The sequence below is a fragment of the Plectropomus leopardus genome, chromosome 1, assembly GCF_008729295.1.
Source record: "Plectropomus leopardus isolate mb chromosome 1, YSFRI_Pleo_2.0, whole genome shotgun sequence".
Classification (NCBI taxonomy): Eukaryota; Metazoa; Chordata; class Actinopteri; order Perciformes; family Serranidae; genus Plectropomus; species Plectropomus leopardus.
In genome coordinates this window covers 38,430,844-38,450,111 of record NC_056463.1, presented here as the reverse complement: position 1 = coordinate 38,450,111, position 19,268 = coordinate 38,430,844, and the positions used below count along the sequence as shown (strand labels likewise).

Genomic DNA, 19,268 nt, shown 5'->3' with positions numbered 1-19,268 from the left:
TGACATGCCTGAATTAAACTGAACAAGATTTACATTAGTGGCATACAGAACTCCTGTTCTTTAACTGACAAAATCCAACGCTTCTGGGAATCCATACATGAATGGCTGCTCNTAAAATTCCCAATCTATCTCCAAACATATAGAAATGCACTTCAAAACTGTAAATTATATTTATCCATCAAACAAATTAAACTGAACAAGATTTACATTAGTGGCATACAGAACTCCTGTTCTTTAACTGACAAAATCCAACGCTTCTGGGAATCCATACATGAATGGCTGCTCTTCAAATCCATAAATATAGCGTGCTTCACCGTTACAAATGTTTGAATATTGAAAATATGGAGTTTTTGGTCAACAAGGTCATGACTGTGGAATGTACTAAAAGGTGAGTTTTCTTTACTGAATAAATGCATTAAAAAGAAAAATGCTTATATCGGGAACATTTGATGTACACGTTTAATTATAATTACCCTCTATTTATTTGCTATTTGTTATTTAATATTAGTTTCTATTGTCCCCTTTTGTTTCCCATAGTTAAAGGGGCTGACAACAACAGAATTATTCTCTATGGCTTAATATGAAAACATTCAGTGTTTAAGGGGCGGTATTCATTTGTTTGAAGAAGAGAATTTTACTGCATAACTGTGAGTCTGTCTATGTAAATATCAATTTATTTATTTTTTTTAATTTATAAAAAAAAACCCCAAACCAGACCCACTGATGATGAAGACATTTGTCTGCTTGGGCCGTATGGGATGAGGAAGAGTTCCGGGTGGACTGAGCAATTCCGGTGGATTACGGTTATAGAAAGTGAAATATCAACTCAAACAGTTCAACAAACAGTTGAGTTAAAAAGCTCAGCAGGCCCAGCAGTAATTGCAGTCCGCCATATGTGTTGGCAGTGCATTCATCACTGCACCACTCACTCTGTGGAACATTAATTTATTCAAGCAAGCCGAAAATCTCGCGGTGCTTCCATTCAGACATCTTGCATTTTACTAAGTCTGGTCTTGGAGAATTTCTTCATTAAAAATACACTGTGCATACTCCGCACAGAAACGGGCTTTTGTTCACGTTAGTCGGTTGAAGCCAGATTAGTTTTCCTCCGCTTTAACGGATGTGAGGCGGTTGGACCGAGCCTCGCGTGCCAATCCCGCGGACTATAGACGGTCTCTCACGGGGGCTCTGTAGCCGTATTGTGCGTCATCTCCATCGCTGCAGTTTTGTTATTTTTTTTTCCACTGAGGAAACATGGCAACTCCCGCCGCGGTCAACCCGTCCGGTAAGTCAGTACCCGGTGTGATGGCGGAGACGAAACGGCATGTGTGCTGCCGTTCTGTCGGAAGCGAAATGTGAGGCTGTTCGGTGTTGACTGTTGCTGCTGGAGAGGGCTGAAGCACCGACAGGCCGCCGAGCCTGGCTTCAGCAGCATCCCCCTTCCCCCACCGAGCCGCCGGCCACAGCGCCGTTATTCTTCGCCGCTCTGCGGCTCCTCGGGAGCCCCATTGTCACCGCCGCTCTGCTGCTGTCTCATTATCTGCTTTTATGCCCGTTTCTATCTGTGCTCCTCTATTTCGTGGTCAAGCTAGCACAATGAGTCCATTCCGCCGTCCCGTTGCTTTCCTCCCTGTGATACAAAAGGTTACTTTGCATATCGATGTCCTACAGACTGCTATTCATGTGTTCTGTGTTACATCGGAGGTTTTTAACATTTGTGTCGTTAGAGAGAGGCAGGCTGACACGTTAGTATTTGTCCGTTCCTCGCCTGTTGATTCCTTATCGCACAGAGAAGGTTTTACGGTAGATGGACTCGCTCCGGTGTGGACCGCTTTCATTGAACACAGCCAAGTGCTAAACAGCATGTAAATGTGCCTATGTAATAACGTTATTGCATTTTCCATTGGCCCTTGGGTATGTGCTCGAGTCTATATGTCACGATACATTATAAACAGGCCACTTCTGCAATCCGGTATCCAGCCATTATGACACTACTCAACGCGTATATGAAAATGATCTCAACCTGACTGTCCCTGTTGTTGACCAGTCATGTCCCTCTGTGGCAGCTGGTGCTCAAAGTTTTGATCGGATTTGTATAGGGGGCCCTTGCTTGTTTTCACCGTAGCCGATTTACTAGAAATCGATGTTAATGTGCTTCAAAGCTTAACAGAAGCTCTACATGTTTTGAACGTTTCCAGAGAAACAAACCAAGTGTGAATTGGTGAATGCTAACAGGGAGTCCAGCCTGATGTTCTTCCAAAGCTGAGTTGATGAGGGCGTCCAGTCTTGTGAATCTACTAGAGACTACCAGTGTCAGTTAATGTGGAGTATATGTAGTTATCTGATATGTAGTTATCTGATACAACTTATCTAACCTGTCTTACTTCCAGATTAGTTAGTGTTACAACAGAGTAGTTAGTAGCAGTGTTTGGAAGGTTACTTTTGAAATGTAATAGGTTACAGATTACTAGTTACTCTGTTAAAAAAGTAATAAGTTACATAACTATTTTAATTACTTAATCAAAGCAATGTAACTTAATACTTTGATTACTTTTCTATCATGTTTTAAACAGGACAATAATGCTGAAAGACCTAAAAACAAGTGTGCAAATGTTGCATTCAAAGTTGCACTCTAAATGGCTTTACTGACCTGCTTTGTCCAAAAATCTGCCAAAAGAAGGCAGTCCTGCACAGCAAAAAGATGTAAAGCAACATGTTTTATTCAACATATACACTTTTACTGATTTTTTTTTCAAATGTAATCTCCTCATAATCGCCAACATTTTGATTAGTAACTGTAACGTTATGACATATTACTTTCTCAGTAACTAGTTAGGCTACATGTCATTAGTTTCTCCCCAGCACTGGTTAGTTGTAGTTGATAGTATAAAGTTAAACTGCGGGAACCATCTTCCTGACATTAGCCGACTTTGTTTTCAGTGAGCTTGAAAATTACACAGAATTAAAAGTATTTATTTTAATATGGTTTCATCTGCCACGAGTCATCTGCCATGGCAGTAAATTAAATTAATTAACGCTGAATTATGTAACTGAACCAAATGTAACTGTTAAAGATTTATGTCACCGTCTTTTTCAGCAACATTAGGGAAAAATGATAATGATTCCACATGGCTGCCTTTGTTTATGGCCTTTCCAAAAAGGGTTTAATAAGTATAAGGGTAAACAAATGACACCAAAAGGATCTTTGTAAGTCAGGGAACTGAGGCAAAGTAATGATCCTTGTGTAAAGGACAGAGTTCCTTAGCTTCTGAGGCCACCACATGAGAACATGTCAACCGTACTCTACCTCACAATCTGTGCCACTTCATTGGCAATGTAAATGAATCGAGAATATAAATAAAGAATTGTCTGATTATTAGGAGCTTGGCTGCATACAGAGTGTTGCGATGAGGTGTTGTTAGAATGAACAATGAAAAGGTGAGAAAATAACCCTGTCAGATAGAAGGAGGGCACTGTCAGGGGAAAAAACAAAATTCTTCCTTTTTCTCTCATTGAAGAGCATGCGGTCTGCCGGTCATTCAGAGCAATGTATCTTATTTGGATGAAGGGATGAGATTGATGTATCTTACGTGGATGGAGGGATGAGAGTAATGTATCTTTGTGGATGGAGGAGTGAGAGCAATGTATCTTGTGTAGATGGAGGGATGTGTTATCTTCTGTGGATGGAGGGATGATGTATCTCGTGTGGATGGAGGGATGATGTATCTCGTGTGGATGGAGGGATGAGAGTATTGTATCTCGTGTGGATGGAGGGATGAATGTATCTCGTGTGGATGGAGGGATGAGAGTATTGTATCTCGTGTGGATGGAGGGATGAGAGTATTGTATCTCGTGTAGATGGAGGGATGATGTATCTCGTGTGATGGAGGGATGATGTATCTCGTGTGGATGGAGGGATGATGTATCTCGGGTGGATGGAGGGATGATGTATCTCGTGTGGATGGAGGGATGATGTACCTTGTGTGGATGGAGGGAGCAGAGCAGTGTTTTCTCTGCAGTGGTACAGGCCTGGTGCACTGCCAGGCCTAAGCGTTTGCGAGGTTTGTGTAGGATGGTGAAGGAGGTGAAGTACACTGTATTTTTTCTCCGTAGGAGGTAGAGATCATGACCCACCCAACTCTGTGCTGTGAGCCTTGGTTGGTGAGATTGTGTTCAAAGAGTGGCGTGGCTCCTTTAGAGACAGGGCAGTGTGTGTATGTGTGAGCGTATGGTGTGAGTGGTCGAGCGAAAGCCAGCAGGCGAGCGATACGAGCGTCAGTGAATGCATCAGGGTGTACAGAGCGGAGCTCTTCTCCTGGCAGTAAAAGTGGTCGGCTCAGCGGTAAATGTGCAGTGTAAGTGTAAATGCTGCTGCTTCTCAGCACCAAGAGGAGCTCCCTGTGTTAGAGCCGCTGGTTAAAGTGAAGGAAGTTAACCCCGAAGTTACTTTGGCCCTTGAGGTAAACAAATCTCCCCAGTGCTTGCTGACTATGTTTGGGGAGCTAAAGCAGGAATGGGTAACAGTTGGTTAGGCTCAGGGTAAGAATATTTGGTAAGCCAATCAGACACAGAGGAGGGCGGGGCATGCGTCCTGGGTAGCACTCTGCTAACTTAACTGTGGATAAAGTAATATAATCGTGAGGCCGCTCTAGACTTTCCAAAGTGCATAGATTAAACTTTGACAGTGAACTGAGTCATTTTGCGTTGGTTGTGTACAGCTAAAAAAATGTAGCCACCGTTTTAGCACATCAATCATATACTGAAGCCGCAGGGGGTTAATAACCTCTTGCTTTAATTCTTATCCATACTTGTTGGAGTGAACTGGGCCACTGGTTGGGGGGGGAGCGTGCTGTGAGAGCTACGTGCAGCTTGTCTTTCCGCTGATGAAACCCAGTTAGAATTAAGTCATGCCTAATGCTGCGGCTGTCGCTGCTGTAGCCAGAGGAAGACAAAGTTAGCCTGCTGATCTGTGATCAGCATTACTGTTTCCCTTGGCATGGCAGTGCGGTCAGGTGCGTTGACCTCAGACCACATTCCCAACGTGGTAACGCTGTGTCACTTCAGGATTATCTCCAGCTGGCTGTCACCCAGATCCAATTGGTGTAAGAGCTTGTGAAACATGAGAAGTGAAATGATCTAATGAGTTCTGCGTGTTTACAGAGGACAAAGATGATTTCAGGACCATAAAATATACCAATCAAACAGCAGCAGAAAACTGTACTGAATATACTGATTTTTCCCTTCATTCATTTGCCAATCAACTTATCCCAGTCAACTATCTGAATGAAAAACAAACAAAAAAACAACTGAATATCTGACTTTTGGACTGCTGGTCAGACAAAACAAGACATTTAAAGACATGGCCATTTTCAATCTTTTCTGATTATGTTGTCTCAACAAATCATTCACTAAAGAAATAATCAACATATTAATCAATAAATTAATAGGTGATTTTTGCCCCAATTTGTTCAGTCGGTATTGTGTTTTCTTTATGGAAAGCCCTGGTTTGTGTTTTCAAGAAGTTTGGCTTTATAATATAAATTACTAAAGGATTTTGTATTAAAAAATGTTTACACTCAGCCATTTTTAAATATAGAGAAAAAAATATAAGAAACAAATGTTTTGATACAGAAGAGAAAGTCAGGTATTGTAGTTTGATCTATCTATCTGTGACTATGGGCTGGTATGTGGAGTGGTATCTGTAGCATTAACAGGACATAATCCATTAGGCAGTGAAGGATTACCAACAAAGTACATTAGATTTCATAACTGTATAGGCTATGTTCATGTTGCGCTGAAATTGCTCTTGGCATTGATAATCATACTGTTTGAGTGAGTATGTTTAAATGGACATGACTAACGTGTTTATGATGTGTTTTTTGGAGTATCCCTTTTATGTGTTTGAGCATGTGAACACCATGTTCCATTTATGAGAAACCTTAATATTCTAGCTGGAGTACTGTGAAAGAATCGGGATGTATATGCAGAATATGAATAAGCTGATTTCTCTGTGCTCGTGTAAGCACCATATTCTGAATATGATCATGACCAGGATGAGCTTCATAAACGGGATAATCATGTCCATGTAGTCAGACTCACTATTGTGCCACCAGACGTCAGGAAATACATTTGATGCATGTAAACACTGAGCATGTAAACTGTGCAAGCCAATGAATTCCTCATAACAAGTTACCGCAAATGTTTTGAAGTAAAAGCCTTTTTACATATTGAAGGGATTCTCTCCTTAAGTTGGTATGAGGCTTTTAATTTGAAACAAATACAGGAAGTGTTGAGTCTGAAATGGCGAGATGCATGAAATTTAACAAATCAAATGAGAGCAGATTACAAATAAAATGACAAAATACAGACGGAATGAAAAATAAAGGCCTGTGCCTGTGTCTGGCCCGCACACTAATTGTCAAGTTCATAGCCTGATCCTTAACGTTCTTTGCTAGCATGATGCTACTGGGAGTACTCCCCAGGTTGAAGTGCCTCAGCTACTCGCCAGCATTTGTCTGTTTTTACTCTGTCATGGTAATGTTAGTCCCTAGAGGAAATATCAAGCAGACTAAGGTGCTGTTGCAATACAGTTGTCCACGGCAGCAGATCACTCTGTGTTGCTATTGCTCAAAGTGTGGACTGTGGATGAAAAAAAATCAAACATGCTAGACTTTCTGTCTTGACAATGTGAGGCGTCCCAGACACGGCGTAGGTTGCTGTGTATTTGACACACTACACAAGATAAAATGATGATGATGATGATGGTGTTGGTGATATATTACTGCTCATTTCATTTCTGTAACCCTGAATATATTTGGTTAGTAAAATGTTTAAAGGCAAATCCCTGTCAAAATACCCAGAGTCCACTGAAACAGTTAGGTTGATGTGACAAACAGGCCAAATACTCAGCCCAGGAAATCTCTAATACTGTGAATGAAAAAAACTGCCTTGAACCAACTGTGTGTGCATCTTTGTGCGGAGGAAATGCTTACTGATGAACTGTATCAGGATTTATAGAATTTACTGATAGATAACATCAGATAGAAGTTGCTATCCGTGCTGCTAACTAAGACAATCTGATGAAGGTACCAAAACGTTGTTATTAAGTTTACTCTTGATTTCAAGTAAATACACACACACGCATAACTGTATAATACTTCCCTTTGGAGTATTAATAGTCCTTTTTGAACAGTAAATGTCCTGAGGCAGTTTGATAGACTTGGTGGTTTGGGAAAAGACATCTGGATGGAAGGAAAGAAGGGATGACAGGGAAGAGAGAGAATAGAAACAACCTTGTCTGAGGGGGAGCAGTGATTGAAAAGGAGAAAGTGTGCAACATTCTCCCTGTTTCCCAGCAGGCTCATTAATGCGTTTGACCTCAGGGCTTTTTTGCTTTTGGCTGTCGAAAGATGTAAATGTTACAGAGTTAAAACCAGACCTCTGATCAACTGTAGCTGTGAGCCTCTAAGACACTGCTCCATAGCACCTGGATTCCAATTTGTGCGGGGGGGGGGGGGGGGAGTGGTGAGTGAAGCAAACCTAGCAGCCACTTGCATATTTTACCAGCATTTGGCTGTTGGCTGGTGCTAATTTCTAACTCTGGGACTCATGAGCCCTGGCCCCAAACTCCATGGCCGGCTTAAGAACTGCTTTGGCATCAGGACTATTTTGTTCGCCAGCAAATCTGGCAGGAAAACACACTGATAAAGTGTTGTGAATGATTAAAATGATATATTAGATATGAAATAAATGATCTGATTATGCTAAATTATGCACCCAATTCCACGTATGACAAATACTGTGTAACAAGCTGACACACACACACACACACACACACACACACACACACACACACACACAAACACACAGAGTAGGCAGAGACAGATGATGGCTCAGAGGAATGACCTCCAGGTGTGAAGGGCCAGGCGACTGCTGACCATACACTGTAATGGTAATACCTGGCGGCTGCGTGGATGCTTCGGTGTCTGGTGTGGCGCTGCATAGCGTTTATTTTCTAGTTATGTAATTTGAAGTTATATAGCTATTTAAAACACACTGTATGGCCGGCAGTTGCTCTACATGTCGGGAATTCTGGAATATCGCCACAAATGCCTCTACAGTCTGACACATGTATCTGGCACTACTACATCTCAGCAGTTAAAGAAGCAGTCTCATGCCGTCATTACAGGCCACATTAAGTCTCTCCATGCTGCTCTTCCTGCCCACCTTATTCCTGAGGGTGCTACTGTAGAAAGGAATATGGATGCAACTCCCGATTGGACAGCAGAAGTTACAGTAATCTAGTTTATTCCAGTGATGTTCTATGGATGCTAATAACAGAAACTGTTCTCTTCTAAAGGATTTCAGCTTGAATTCAGTGAATACAGCTTTGTTTTTAACAGATATTTAACTTACGTTAATTTATCATGTTCTAACATGTCCTTGGAGAGCTCTGGTACCTGTTGATCTGTCCATGTCTGTAATGTTACCAACAACTACATGTTACTAACAGCAACATGCAGTTAAACATGTTAAACATGCAGCCTGAACAGATTATTCCTGCAACCAAAGATACAGAGAGGAACAGACTGCCACCACAGACTAAACATCCATGGTGGCAACCTATGATGTCTATGGCTGCCATCCAGTTATATATTTAACTGTGTTTCATTACTGATGTTACTGAAGTCTGCTGTTACATTCTGCATTGTGTTTCACTCAGTACAACTCTGGTTTATTAAATCAGCAGTTGTAAAAATGTGTAAACTGTCATTAAGGCAGACGAGGGGAGAATTAGCTGGAAAAACATCACGTTTAGTCACTCTACATAGAGCTAGAATCAATACTGAGTTACAGTTCGTGCTCATGAAATGAGTTGGCGACATGATGCGGTGCCCAGCTCATTTCTGTCATTCCTATTAGAGCTGCTCGTTGGCGCATGATGCAAAAAAAGAAACTCTCTGGTTGCCTTAAATCTAGATAGTGAAATAAGTCATTTCTGGGGGGTTTTGACACTCACAAAAAGTTATTCACTAATTTACGGATGTCTTGCTCCCAGTGTCCAGTGTGTGTCAATGTGAAAATCCTTCTGGGCCATGGGCATCACATGACTGACCCGGATGCTGTAATTCCACTTTTGGCCACTATGTAAAATTTGCATCAGAGCTTGGTGCACCTCCTGGTGGCTTGGGTTAAAAGTTTAACAGCTGATGCTTTGTCAGAGAGGGCAGCGGTATGATCGTGTCACTCTGTCTGATGTGTATTTCACAATTAATCTGGGAAAGAGGATTAGCATACCGCTCTGTACCGTGACTGTTGAAAAAAACTATGTACCCAGCACTGGAGCTTTGTCTCTCTGAATTTAATATTAATTAATACTCAGTTTAAGCAACTGCTTGGAAAACATGAATAAAATAAAAAACAGTGATGCCTCATCCCAGTGCTCATAGATCCCCAGAGGACAATATTTACTGCCACAGGTGAAATTCATGTAAAAAAAAAACCATCCAAATTAAACCCTGGAGCCCAAGTTTTAGCCCCAGATGTTCTGTTCCTATAAATGTAATCTGGTTTTTGGTTGAGGTCACTGACACATTAAGGGTTTCTTAGTTAGATTAGTTAGAACAGTTTAAACCGAGACATGGGAGAGAAACTTTGAAATCTCTGCTTTTCTGTTTTATTATCAACCCTTAGTTGATTGCACAGCCCCGCTGGGGACATATGGTGGATTTGGGCTTCAGTGTTCTCATAATGTAGTAGGACAGGTTAAGAATGAGACATGTTATTTAAGAAAGCCAATGTATTTCTTTATGGCACAGGTGTTACACCTCGAACAATGAAATGCAACACATGTTGTTCATTTGCTTTGTAATAGAGTGCCTTTTTAAAATGGTAAGATGAAGTGTGCTTTTCCTGCCAGGCTGAATGGCCGCACTGATTGTCAGATGTAGCCGTCTCTTATTCAGACTACGCTAGTTTACAGGCAAGTGTTACTCAAATCCACTTGATAAATAAATAATGAAGAGTGCTCCTTGGAAGGCCCTGCTCTGCAGTGTGACTGTGTTTCTCTGGAAAGACGTAGAAGGGGAATGCACACTGTATCAAATATTAACTAAGGCACTTGGTGCACTGGGGCATACCGGAGGGTTTGTTTGGCCTATCCATTGCATCTGGCTAAATGAGTGAGTGAGTGAATAGAGCGGAGAGATGGAGGGGAAAACAACAAGGCAAATAGAATGGACTGCTGGATGAGCAAGGAGGAAAATAATGCATCGGCACACATTGAGAAAGAGAAGTAAACATGAGAGGAAGATGAAGGCTGAGTTGGCACGCAGCATAACTCCTCTCAGCTGTAATAACACGCAACACAGTAGCGACATACTGAATGGAACAGCCAGCAGTTATTTGACTGGCGTCATTTCTGAATAAAGAAATGTCTGTCTGTTTCATAACATCATCAGATAAAGTTGCTATCCAGGCTGCTAACTAGAGCCTCAGGCTACATTATGTAGGTCTGTGTAGATTGGTTGCCACACAGATCTCAGTCATATGGAATATGGTGCTGACAACAAACCACCACCTCTGCTTGTTCTGTTTCTAATGTCATTGCTCTGGGGAGATAGTTGACAAAAAACAAATCCTAATTCCTGAAGTCATGTTTTTCTGCGTGTTGTCTCCTCACAGTTAAATCTTGCTGCAGATTGTCACATATGAAAGTATATTCTTTCTAAAGTAAGTCTTTGTGTCTCAAACCGCTTATGCAAACGACTCACACTGATACTGCACTTCTTCGGGTCATTAGCAACACAGCAAGGGCCAGATGCATAAAACTCTGTGTAGATTCACCACTAAAACTGTGTGCACAGAGGCAGAAATATGCAGACGCATTCTTTTGGTCAGATTTACAAAGTCTTGATTATAGGGGAGCTGGGCGCACGGGCACGAGCCTCATTTCCACACTCACAGTTGACTATAAATGGACATAGAAACGCCCTCAAACATGCGTTTGCATATTGACACATGCCCCTTCACCATCATTACACCTGTCAGTGAGAAAATTGTAAAAAAGGAGCAATTTCACCAACTGTGTTGCATCGGTGAGGTTCTCCAACGGTGCCAGAGCAGCTGTCATTACGCACAGCTGTTGATATTTGTAGCATCTGTATCATTAATTTACCACATTTGTGCAAATCATTGGTAAAATCTCAATCATCATTATTATTAAAGGAAGCACAGAGCGCTCACATGGAAACTAACCATGGATTTATTATGATGTCAGAAATGAAAATGAAAAAAAACTCACAAAAGTCCCACAAAGCACTTGAAAAATGTGCATGTCAACATTATGCTACATGCTTACTGTGTATTTCTACTTCATCTTCAGAGGAAAACATTGCACTGCTAAATTTACCTGACAGAGACTTGTGGCTTATGACATTACAGATTTGGACAAAAATCCCAGTAAGAGAAAGAGTAGAAAGTAAAGCAAGACAGTGTTTGCCCATGGCCCCCAAATCACTAAATTCGCCCCTGAAAAACACACTTACGTTGTGGCTACTTGCAGACAAAATCAATGGTGAAATACATTAAACGGATGAATTAATATCGAGATAGGTGTATCAGTTGCTGGCTTTAATCATTGCAGTTATAAAGCAGAGTCTGGTTTTTCATAGGGGAGGTTGTAGTGTTATAGGTTAGTATGACAAATTTACAAAGTCTGTAGATTTGCTTAACTGGAACAACCTGAATGCTCTTGGAACAACACACTGCAGACTGAGAATTATGAACATTTTAGAGTATTTGTAGATTGTTACAACTACATCTGATATGGGGGCAGAGAGTGGCAAAGACCATGATGTGGTCAGGGAATAAGACGAGGGAATAGGAGAGGGTGTAGGGGCCCAGGCAGAGCAGAGCTGGTTCAGTGCTACCTGGTCCTTTCCTTATCATAAAGTCCCGACTTCATCTGAGCACTATTCCTACTACTGTTTCTCACCCAAACTCATCATGTGTATCATTGGGGCCGAAAATAGGCTTTGCATTTTCTTGCTCATAAAACATTTATGGGGCTGAATTGCTTATTTTTGGAAACGTGTTGTTTATAAGTTAAATAGCAGTCTTCTTACTCCCTACCTTTGTTGGCACATTTCAAAAACAAGGATTACCACCTCACAGCTGTTTGCCTCTGCGAACCAGTCAAGTTTCAGTGACAGTACACATCCATGTTGGTCTCAAATGTAGCTGTGACAGCTGACAATATTTCAAATATGGATGTTTCTGTGAAGAAGCTACAAGTTTTAAAAGATGGATGCTATGATATCACAGGGAAGCTGACCTCTGACATTTTGGATTTAAAATGTCATCACTTCATCATTTTACCCTATTAGACACTTAAATGAATTTTTGTTGTAATTAATGTATGTTTTTTTTAGTTATGGCTGTAAACATCATTGAGTCCACATTCAAATTTGGCAAATTTAAGGGAATTCCCTCAAGGTGTTCTGAGGTGTCGCATTCATTAAAATGGGACAGACAGAAGGACAACCTGAAAATGTAACCCCTCCAGCCACAGCTGTCACCAGCGTGGAAGCATAAAAAATGACTGAATGCCACAGACATCAGCAGGATGATGATATGTAGCCTGCATGCTTGTGCTTCTAAAAGTGCCAGCAAGAGACAAACACAAAACAGCCACTTACTTATCAACATATTGCTTTATCAAAACTCAACGGGGACCTTCCAAATCAGGCAGTGCATATGATGTGAATAGAACTTAACATTCTATGATCCCTCTGAATATAATTTTTTTCATTGAATCGCAGTGATGATGTAAAAATACCAGCATGCACTGGTTCAAATCTTGGGGTTACCATTGGGTGCACACGGTTGTGACAGGCATCAAAGCACCAGCAGTTACCTAGTGATGTGAAGCCTGCCTTTATCAATCATACAGTACCTATCAATGTGTCTGTGTTGTCTGTGAGCCACAGCCAGCAGTATCAGTGAGGTATCCATGGTGACAGAGAGCACCACTGAGTGAAGTAAGCACAGAGCTGCAGGATTTAAAATGTTTATTTACATGTATTTCAACAGCTGTGAGATGAAGCATGCTTCAAAACAGGTGCTGGAAACAAAACAAAGGAAAATTCCCCTGAAAATGATAACAGTAATGATCATTGTATAAACTGGAAGCACTGAGTTGAATAGTAGTCCTATGGGATGGCTAGAACTCTGCTCACCCTGTGCTGCTTTGCTGTTGTATCTTCCAGAGATGGGCAGTGAGTTACCGGGGACAGTGGCGATGCCGGGGGCAGTGGGAGCCGGTCAGGTGAGGATGGGAGGAGCTGTACCAGGCCGTGGGGGCAAGAGGAGATCAGGAGGGTGAGTACCTTCACTGCAAACATGCTGTAAAAGTTAACCACTACAAACACATTTACCAAAGCAAGAGAAGGGCTGGGCCATGTGGAGAAAGTCAAATATACTGCTGTCTTTGACCTAATTCCTTAATATTGATACTGTCACAATATTGAAAGGTTGACTACTGATGCTTTCACAAAACATTGACACAAAGAGATATTTGATCAGTTATCATCAGAAATATGGATATAATGACTGAGTGGGTAAATAAAAGATCAGTTAGAAGAGTCTGGTAAGTTCAGAAAATGACATTACTTCACTGTGGTGCACCCTTTAAATGTAATACAGCCCAAATTCCAAGCCAAAGGGAGCTCTCTCTACACCTGAACTGCATCAAGTTTCAAGTTTCCGTGTGTATTTCTGAAACAATGTGACATACCACAGAGGCGTGGCTGTGGCTCAGAGGTAGAGCTGAACATCCTCTAATCAGAAGGCCAGTGGATCGATCCCTGGCTCGAAGTGTCCTTGGGCAAGATACTGAAACACAAATTGCAACTGTGAGTGCGTATAAATGGTTACTGAGTAGCAGGTGGCACCTTGTGTGGTAGCTTCAGCCGCCAGTGTGTGACTTTGTGTGTGATTGGGTGTGAATGTGACATGTACTGTGAAAGTGCTTTGAGTGATCAAAAAGACTAGAAAATCGCTTTACAAGTCCAGTCCATTAACCATTTACCGTCACAATTTAATAAATAGAATATAATAGCCAGCTGACCAATCAGAGTAGACTAGACTTCTGAAGAGGCGGGACATAAGCTCAGACAGAGGTGCTGCAGCAGAGGTGCAGTATGAGACACATGCTGTGTTTTTTGGACATTGAAGCATGTAAACCTATTCTAGTAGATCCCCAAAATACAAATATGATCCAGAAAATGAGCATAATAGGGCCCCTTCAAAAGCAGGAAAAGACTACACATACCATATCACCATATCCAGAATCTAACACCATATCTAGTCTCATGTCATGATATCCATATAATATGGACCTATTGGCCAGTCCAAGGAAAGAGCATCAGCACCTGATCAGTGGAGAAACTGTATCCCCATGACTCAGTTAGACAGCAAAGTTATAGTTTTGCTACCCTACTTTTAAAAATACAAACGTACCGTCACAGATTATATTTAAGCAGCCCATATCAATAATATTTTTACTATTTTCAGCAACTAAAATAAGCAGGCCTAATTTTCTTTTTTTTATCACATTTTTGGACCACCCTTTTAGTTGGTTAAATCCAAGATGGGAACAGACTGACAGCACAACACAGCCAGAGAGGGTTTTTCTCACAGTGCCAAGTATGCATCACAGAAATGCCACATATTTTCATTTGCTTCATCCTGCTGTGACTAAAACATTTGACAACAAAAAATATCCCTTTGCTATGCTGGATGTAACAACTAAACCGCCTTTTCAGAGCCTTCCAAAACCCTCAGGTTTCAAATTGTAGTTTGTGCCAGTGAGCTTCCATCAGCACTGCAGACACTGCTGGTAGAAAACAAGCGTCCTGCTGCAGGTTATTTATTAACCAGCCAGTAGTGTGCTTTTATTCAGGAATCACAGACTGTTGAATGGGCTAACATTGTTTCTGTTAGATGGGTTTTTCTGGCATGGTGATATGAGACAAAAATAGACCCTTGGGAAGAAAGGAGAGCAACATTAAAGCATAATGAAGAAAACAGTATGCCTCATGCCATATATAACAGGTAATTGAAGTGTCTCTGGTTCAAATCTGTTTTCATCTTATGCTTCTCTTTCTTTCCTCTTTCCTTTTGCTGTCTTGCTTATATACTATCTAGTACAAGTTTAATATTGATTAGTATTAAAACAGTGAGGTGATCTGAGCATCCTGTCTCATATCAGCACTGCAAGGGTGTTAACGGTACAGTGGCCATGCTTGGGTCCTGGTTTAGGAGTCACAGTTCAGTGTGAGTTTGGCAAAGAAGAGAAAAAAATAATGCATGAAGATCTGTTTGTTTGAATTTATTATGAACAGACAGTAGAGCAGGTGTCAAAGAGAGACAGAGGCCGCATTTTGCCCACTAATAACTTTTGTGAATCATATTTATCATAAAAACAAAGAACACTTGTGAATTACGATGAACAAACACGTTCCCTAAAGGCAACAGGTCACACCAGGCTATAAACCTGAAAAGCATCCCTTATGATATGAAATTAAAAATACAAACTCAGGGTTACTTTTTCCTCATCGCAGTGTAGGCACGGCTGGATGATGCTGTTGAATGTGCGTTAGCATGTCGGATGTGTTGACATCCACAGACCCCACAGAGCAGCATCATCGACCTGTCCTCATCCTCCCTCTCTCTTGTAGCTGACGGGAAACATGCAGGCGGGTCTTCCAGCTCCACCGGCCATAGTGTAACCGTCTCACACACCACTCCGCTTGTTGTGCTAGCACATGTTGCTCACAGCAGACAGCTAACAGTTTCTGGGCAGAAAGCTCCCTGGTGAACCTCAATTCAGCATCACATGCTGCAGTATATATACCGTGCATTCTGCGGGCAGCGGACCGTGACAGTCCAGCACAAATACTCCGTATTCCAGCCTTCCTACATTCTGATACAGCAGACAATCCCATTTCCTTAGGTCACTGTACATCCTGTACTGTGCTTGTACCATGGTATTAGGGGTTATTTTTACATCAGTCACCCTATTGTTTAGACAGAAAAAAGTTTAACATTTGATGTCTTCTTTGTAGTTTTCTTAATATTTTGCAAATCTGTGCAGATACCAAAGAGTTCTGGAAGACATTAACACGTTGAAACAACCTTTAAATGACACTTCTCTCCAAATGGACCTGTTTCTACCAAGCCATGTTGTGTCCTCAACATTTTACTTCATTTTCATTATGAAAGGAACTTTTATAAGACACTAAACAGCCTGCATGACAATGAACCTGCTGTTACTTAAAAACCTGATCTGTAGTATGAGTGACAGACAGAGTTATAGTAGTGCATGTTAAGTCTTTACTAGGTGCCTGTAAATCTGTGCCTGTAGATTTTTCAGTAAGTCTGTCATTTCTCTGAGGGGGATTTGAATGTGTGTGAAGGTGCCTGTCGTGCAGGTACAGGGCCAGGCTCCAAGCCCATGCACTGTGATACTTGCCGGTCCATGTGAAGGGGATATGGATATGGAGCTGTGTGCCAGATGCTAGTTTGAAACAAATGATTATGATGATTAATGAACGCTTTAGTCAGTAAGATGGGCAAAGATAGATAAGCGCTTATTTTCACGATCAACAATGCAACCATTTGTCAACCATTTGTTGTTTCATTTTGGTGGAGGAGCTTTCAGAAAACAATCATACAACTCTATTTTGAATGGAACTTTATTTGACATGTGAATGGTATTGCACAGCCACTGCATTAGTGTGGAAAAGAGTGCTATGAGTACAGTATCTTGTTTATCTAATCCTCAGGGACCAAAGCAGTGCATGGAAGCCATGCAGGCATCATGCCTACATAAACATGAATAAATAATACAGACGTGAATCCAGCAATATGCCAAATAAACATGGCAGAGAGAGGCAACAGGGACTGCTCCTGTCTACGCCATTGTTGCACTGTTGCTTTATTTATTAAGCTGTGTGTGTGTGTGTGTGTGTGTGTGTGTGTGTGTGTGTGTGTTTGTTTTGAGTAAGACAGATGCACATTAATCCTCTCCATTGCCCCCTCATACAGCCACAGCCAATGCCATGATGCATGAAGCTGTCAGTGATGATAATGCGCACAGACTGTGACAGGCAGCGTGTTTCCATGGACTGCAGTAACCAGGTTACAGTCGGGCTTTTCCTCTCAGCTGATTGCTTAAATGGAATGTAAACATGCTTGCCCTCTTCCAGGTAGGGCAGGGGTATCCAGACATTTTTGAATGGGGGCCACATTAGATCATGTGAAAATACCTGGGGGCAGCTGCTTTTTGCATCACTGAAAAAACTAAATCCCGTACAAATGAGACAAACGCAACTGCTTCATCGCTCAGTGAAAAAGAATTCAACTTTCCACTGCTTGTGAAAGCGGCGGCCCTCCCTGTGGACTTCACGCTTCTTCGCTGTAAGGGTGTGTATTGGTGAGAATCCGGCAAAACAATACAAATCACAACTCAGGGATTACCATTCAATATAACGGGATATACTGCAATACTGTAAGCAATGCGATATATATTGTGGTATATTTTAAATCTGATTTTAAGGAAAATAGTCATAAAGAAAGCCGCAAAGCTGCTAATGCTAATGTTAGCCTGGCAGTGGAGCCCCCAAGCCCCAGTGGCTCTGATGGCTCTCAGTAGATGGAAGTCAGACACATAAGTCCAGCAAATTTATAGTCACGAAACGAGGGAAGGTGACACAGGAAAAAACAGCAGAAAACTGTTGGAGTGAAGACGGTTTATGTATGATAGATAACTGCTGATAGGTATGCTGAGAATACAGTTTAAGCTGCCCTAAATAAACTTGAATTAACAAGGACTATAGTTATGTTTTTCTCTGTGAAGATTCTCATGAGAAGTTATATTGTAGAGAAACCTTGCAGTTCTCTTAGTTTGTGGAAGTAGGGTCTGTCAAATAAAGAGCTCCTTGATATACAGGACGGGGAGAAAGCTTGCAGGTCAGTTTGTAGAAATAGTTTGGAAATTTGACAGCCTGTGTCACATGTCATGCAGGTCATTGAGTTGCCCAGTTTGTGGCAAAAACAAAATAACTTGATTTTTTTTTTCAAACTTTACATGCCATGTCTTTATTTTCTGCACCAAATTATAGAGAGTAGTATCACTAAGAGTATCAATAAGTGTCTGTATTGTAACAGTCAGAAGATTAAACACACATGTTAAATATGAATTAAAAATGGATCCTCAAAAACACAGTACATGAAAAACATGATGAAACATGACGTCATGATACTCAAATGAAACGATATTTTCTTACACTACTTTGCTGTGTCGTCTGCTACCTAGCAGGAAATGTCTGCTGTTAGTTAAGCATTAGTTTGCTTGTTTATAGTCTGTTTAAAACACATTAGTTCTGCCTATGTTGTTCCTGCTTGATGCATGTCTACAAACTGTATGATAGTCCCGTCATTGTGAGGTAAATAGGTCAAAATACAGAGTGATCTTGCTTGATGAACCAATACTGTATGGTGGCCACATACAGTATATTTTAAACAAGCCATAGAATGTTTCAAATTAGACATGCCTGAGGTACAGGACTGAGGGAGCCTGATTACTCCAGCTAGATTTCTCCTGGACAACCCTAATTTCTCTGCCACGTATACGTGTAACCAGGTTTCTAATTGGCTTTTTACTTCCGTGCATATGCATGAGAGGATACTGCTGGCAATCATAAGCAACGTAATAATGTTTGCATTTGGGTGGCATAGCGTTTGAGTTATGGACTATTATAGCCGATAGTTGAACAACAGCTACCCAGCAGAGAGGCTACCACTAATGCTGATGCTGTTTCAGCACACATGGAGCCACTCAGCTGAACAACATGACAATATATACCGAGACACCATCAACAGAAGATGCGCTGTGCTGTTTGTACTGTGCTACAATATGTGTACTCTATCAGACCACGGTGGCTAGCACTACCCATCAATGACTGATTAATGTTCATTTTAATATGACTTTGGCCTCAGTATGTTAACATATTTCAAGTATATAGTTTGTAGGACTAGACAAAAACAGACACTTATAGTTTAACAATAATGATATAGTTTCTTTCAGAGTGCTTCACAACATACAACACAATACATACAGGCCACTCACAGTATTTACTTCATTTAGCTGCTTACTATTTCTCACCTGATTTACTATGAAATGTGTAATAATATACAGTATATTG

General features: G+C 41.2%; 1 protein-coding gene across 3 annotated transcripts in view; it reads left to right on the top strand.

Annotated features, from left to right (window-relative positions):
- The first annotated feature begins 974 nt into the window (after positions 1-974).
- Positions 975-19,268, top strand: part of arnt2 (aryl-hydrocarbon receptor nuclear translocator 2) — a 74,889-nt gene continuing 56,595 nt past the window's right edge. For all 3 annotated transcript variants that reach the window (XM_042484767.1, XM_042484751.1, XM_042484759.1), the window contains exons 1-2: positions 975-1,285; positions 13,269-13,380. In XM_042484767.1, the coding sequence (XP_042340701.1) occupies positions 1,255-1,285; positions 13,269-13,380 (143 nt within the window). In that variant the 5' untranslated portion in view covers positions 975-1,254. The remainder of the gene's footprint in view (positions 1,286-13,268; positions 13,381-19,268) is intronic.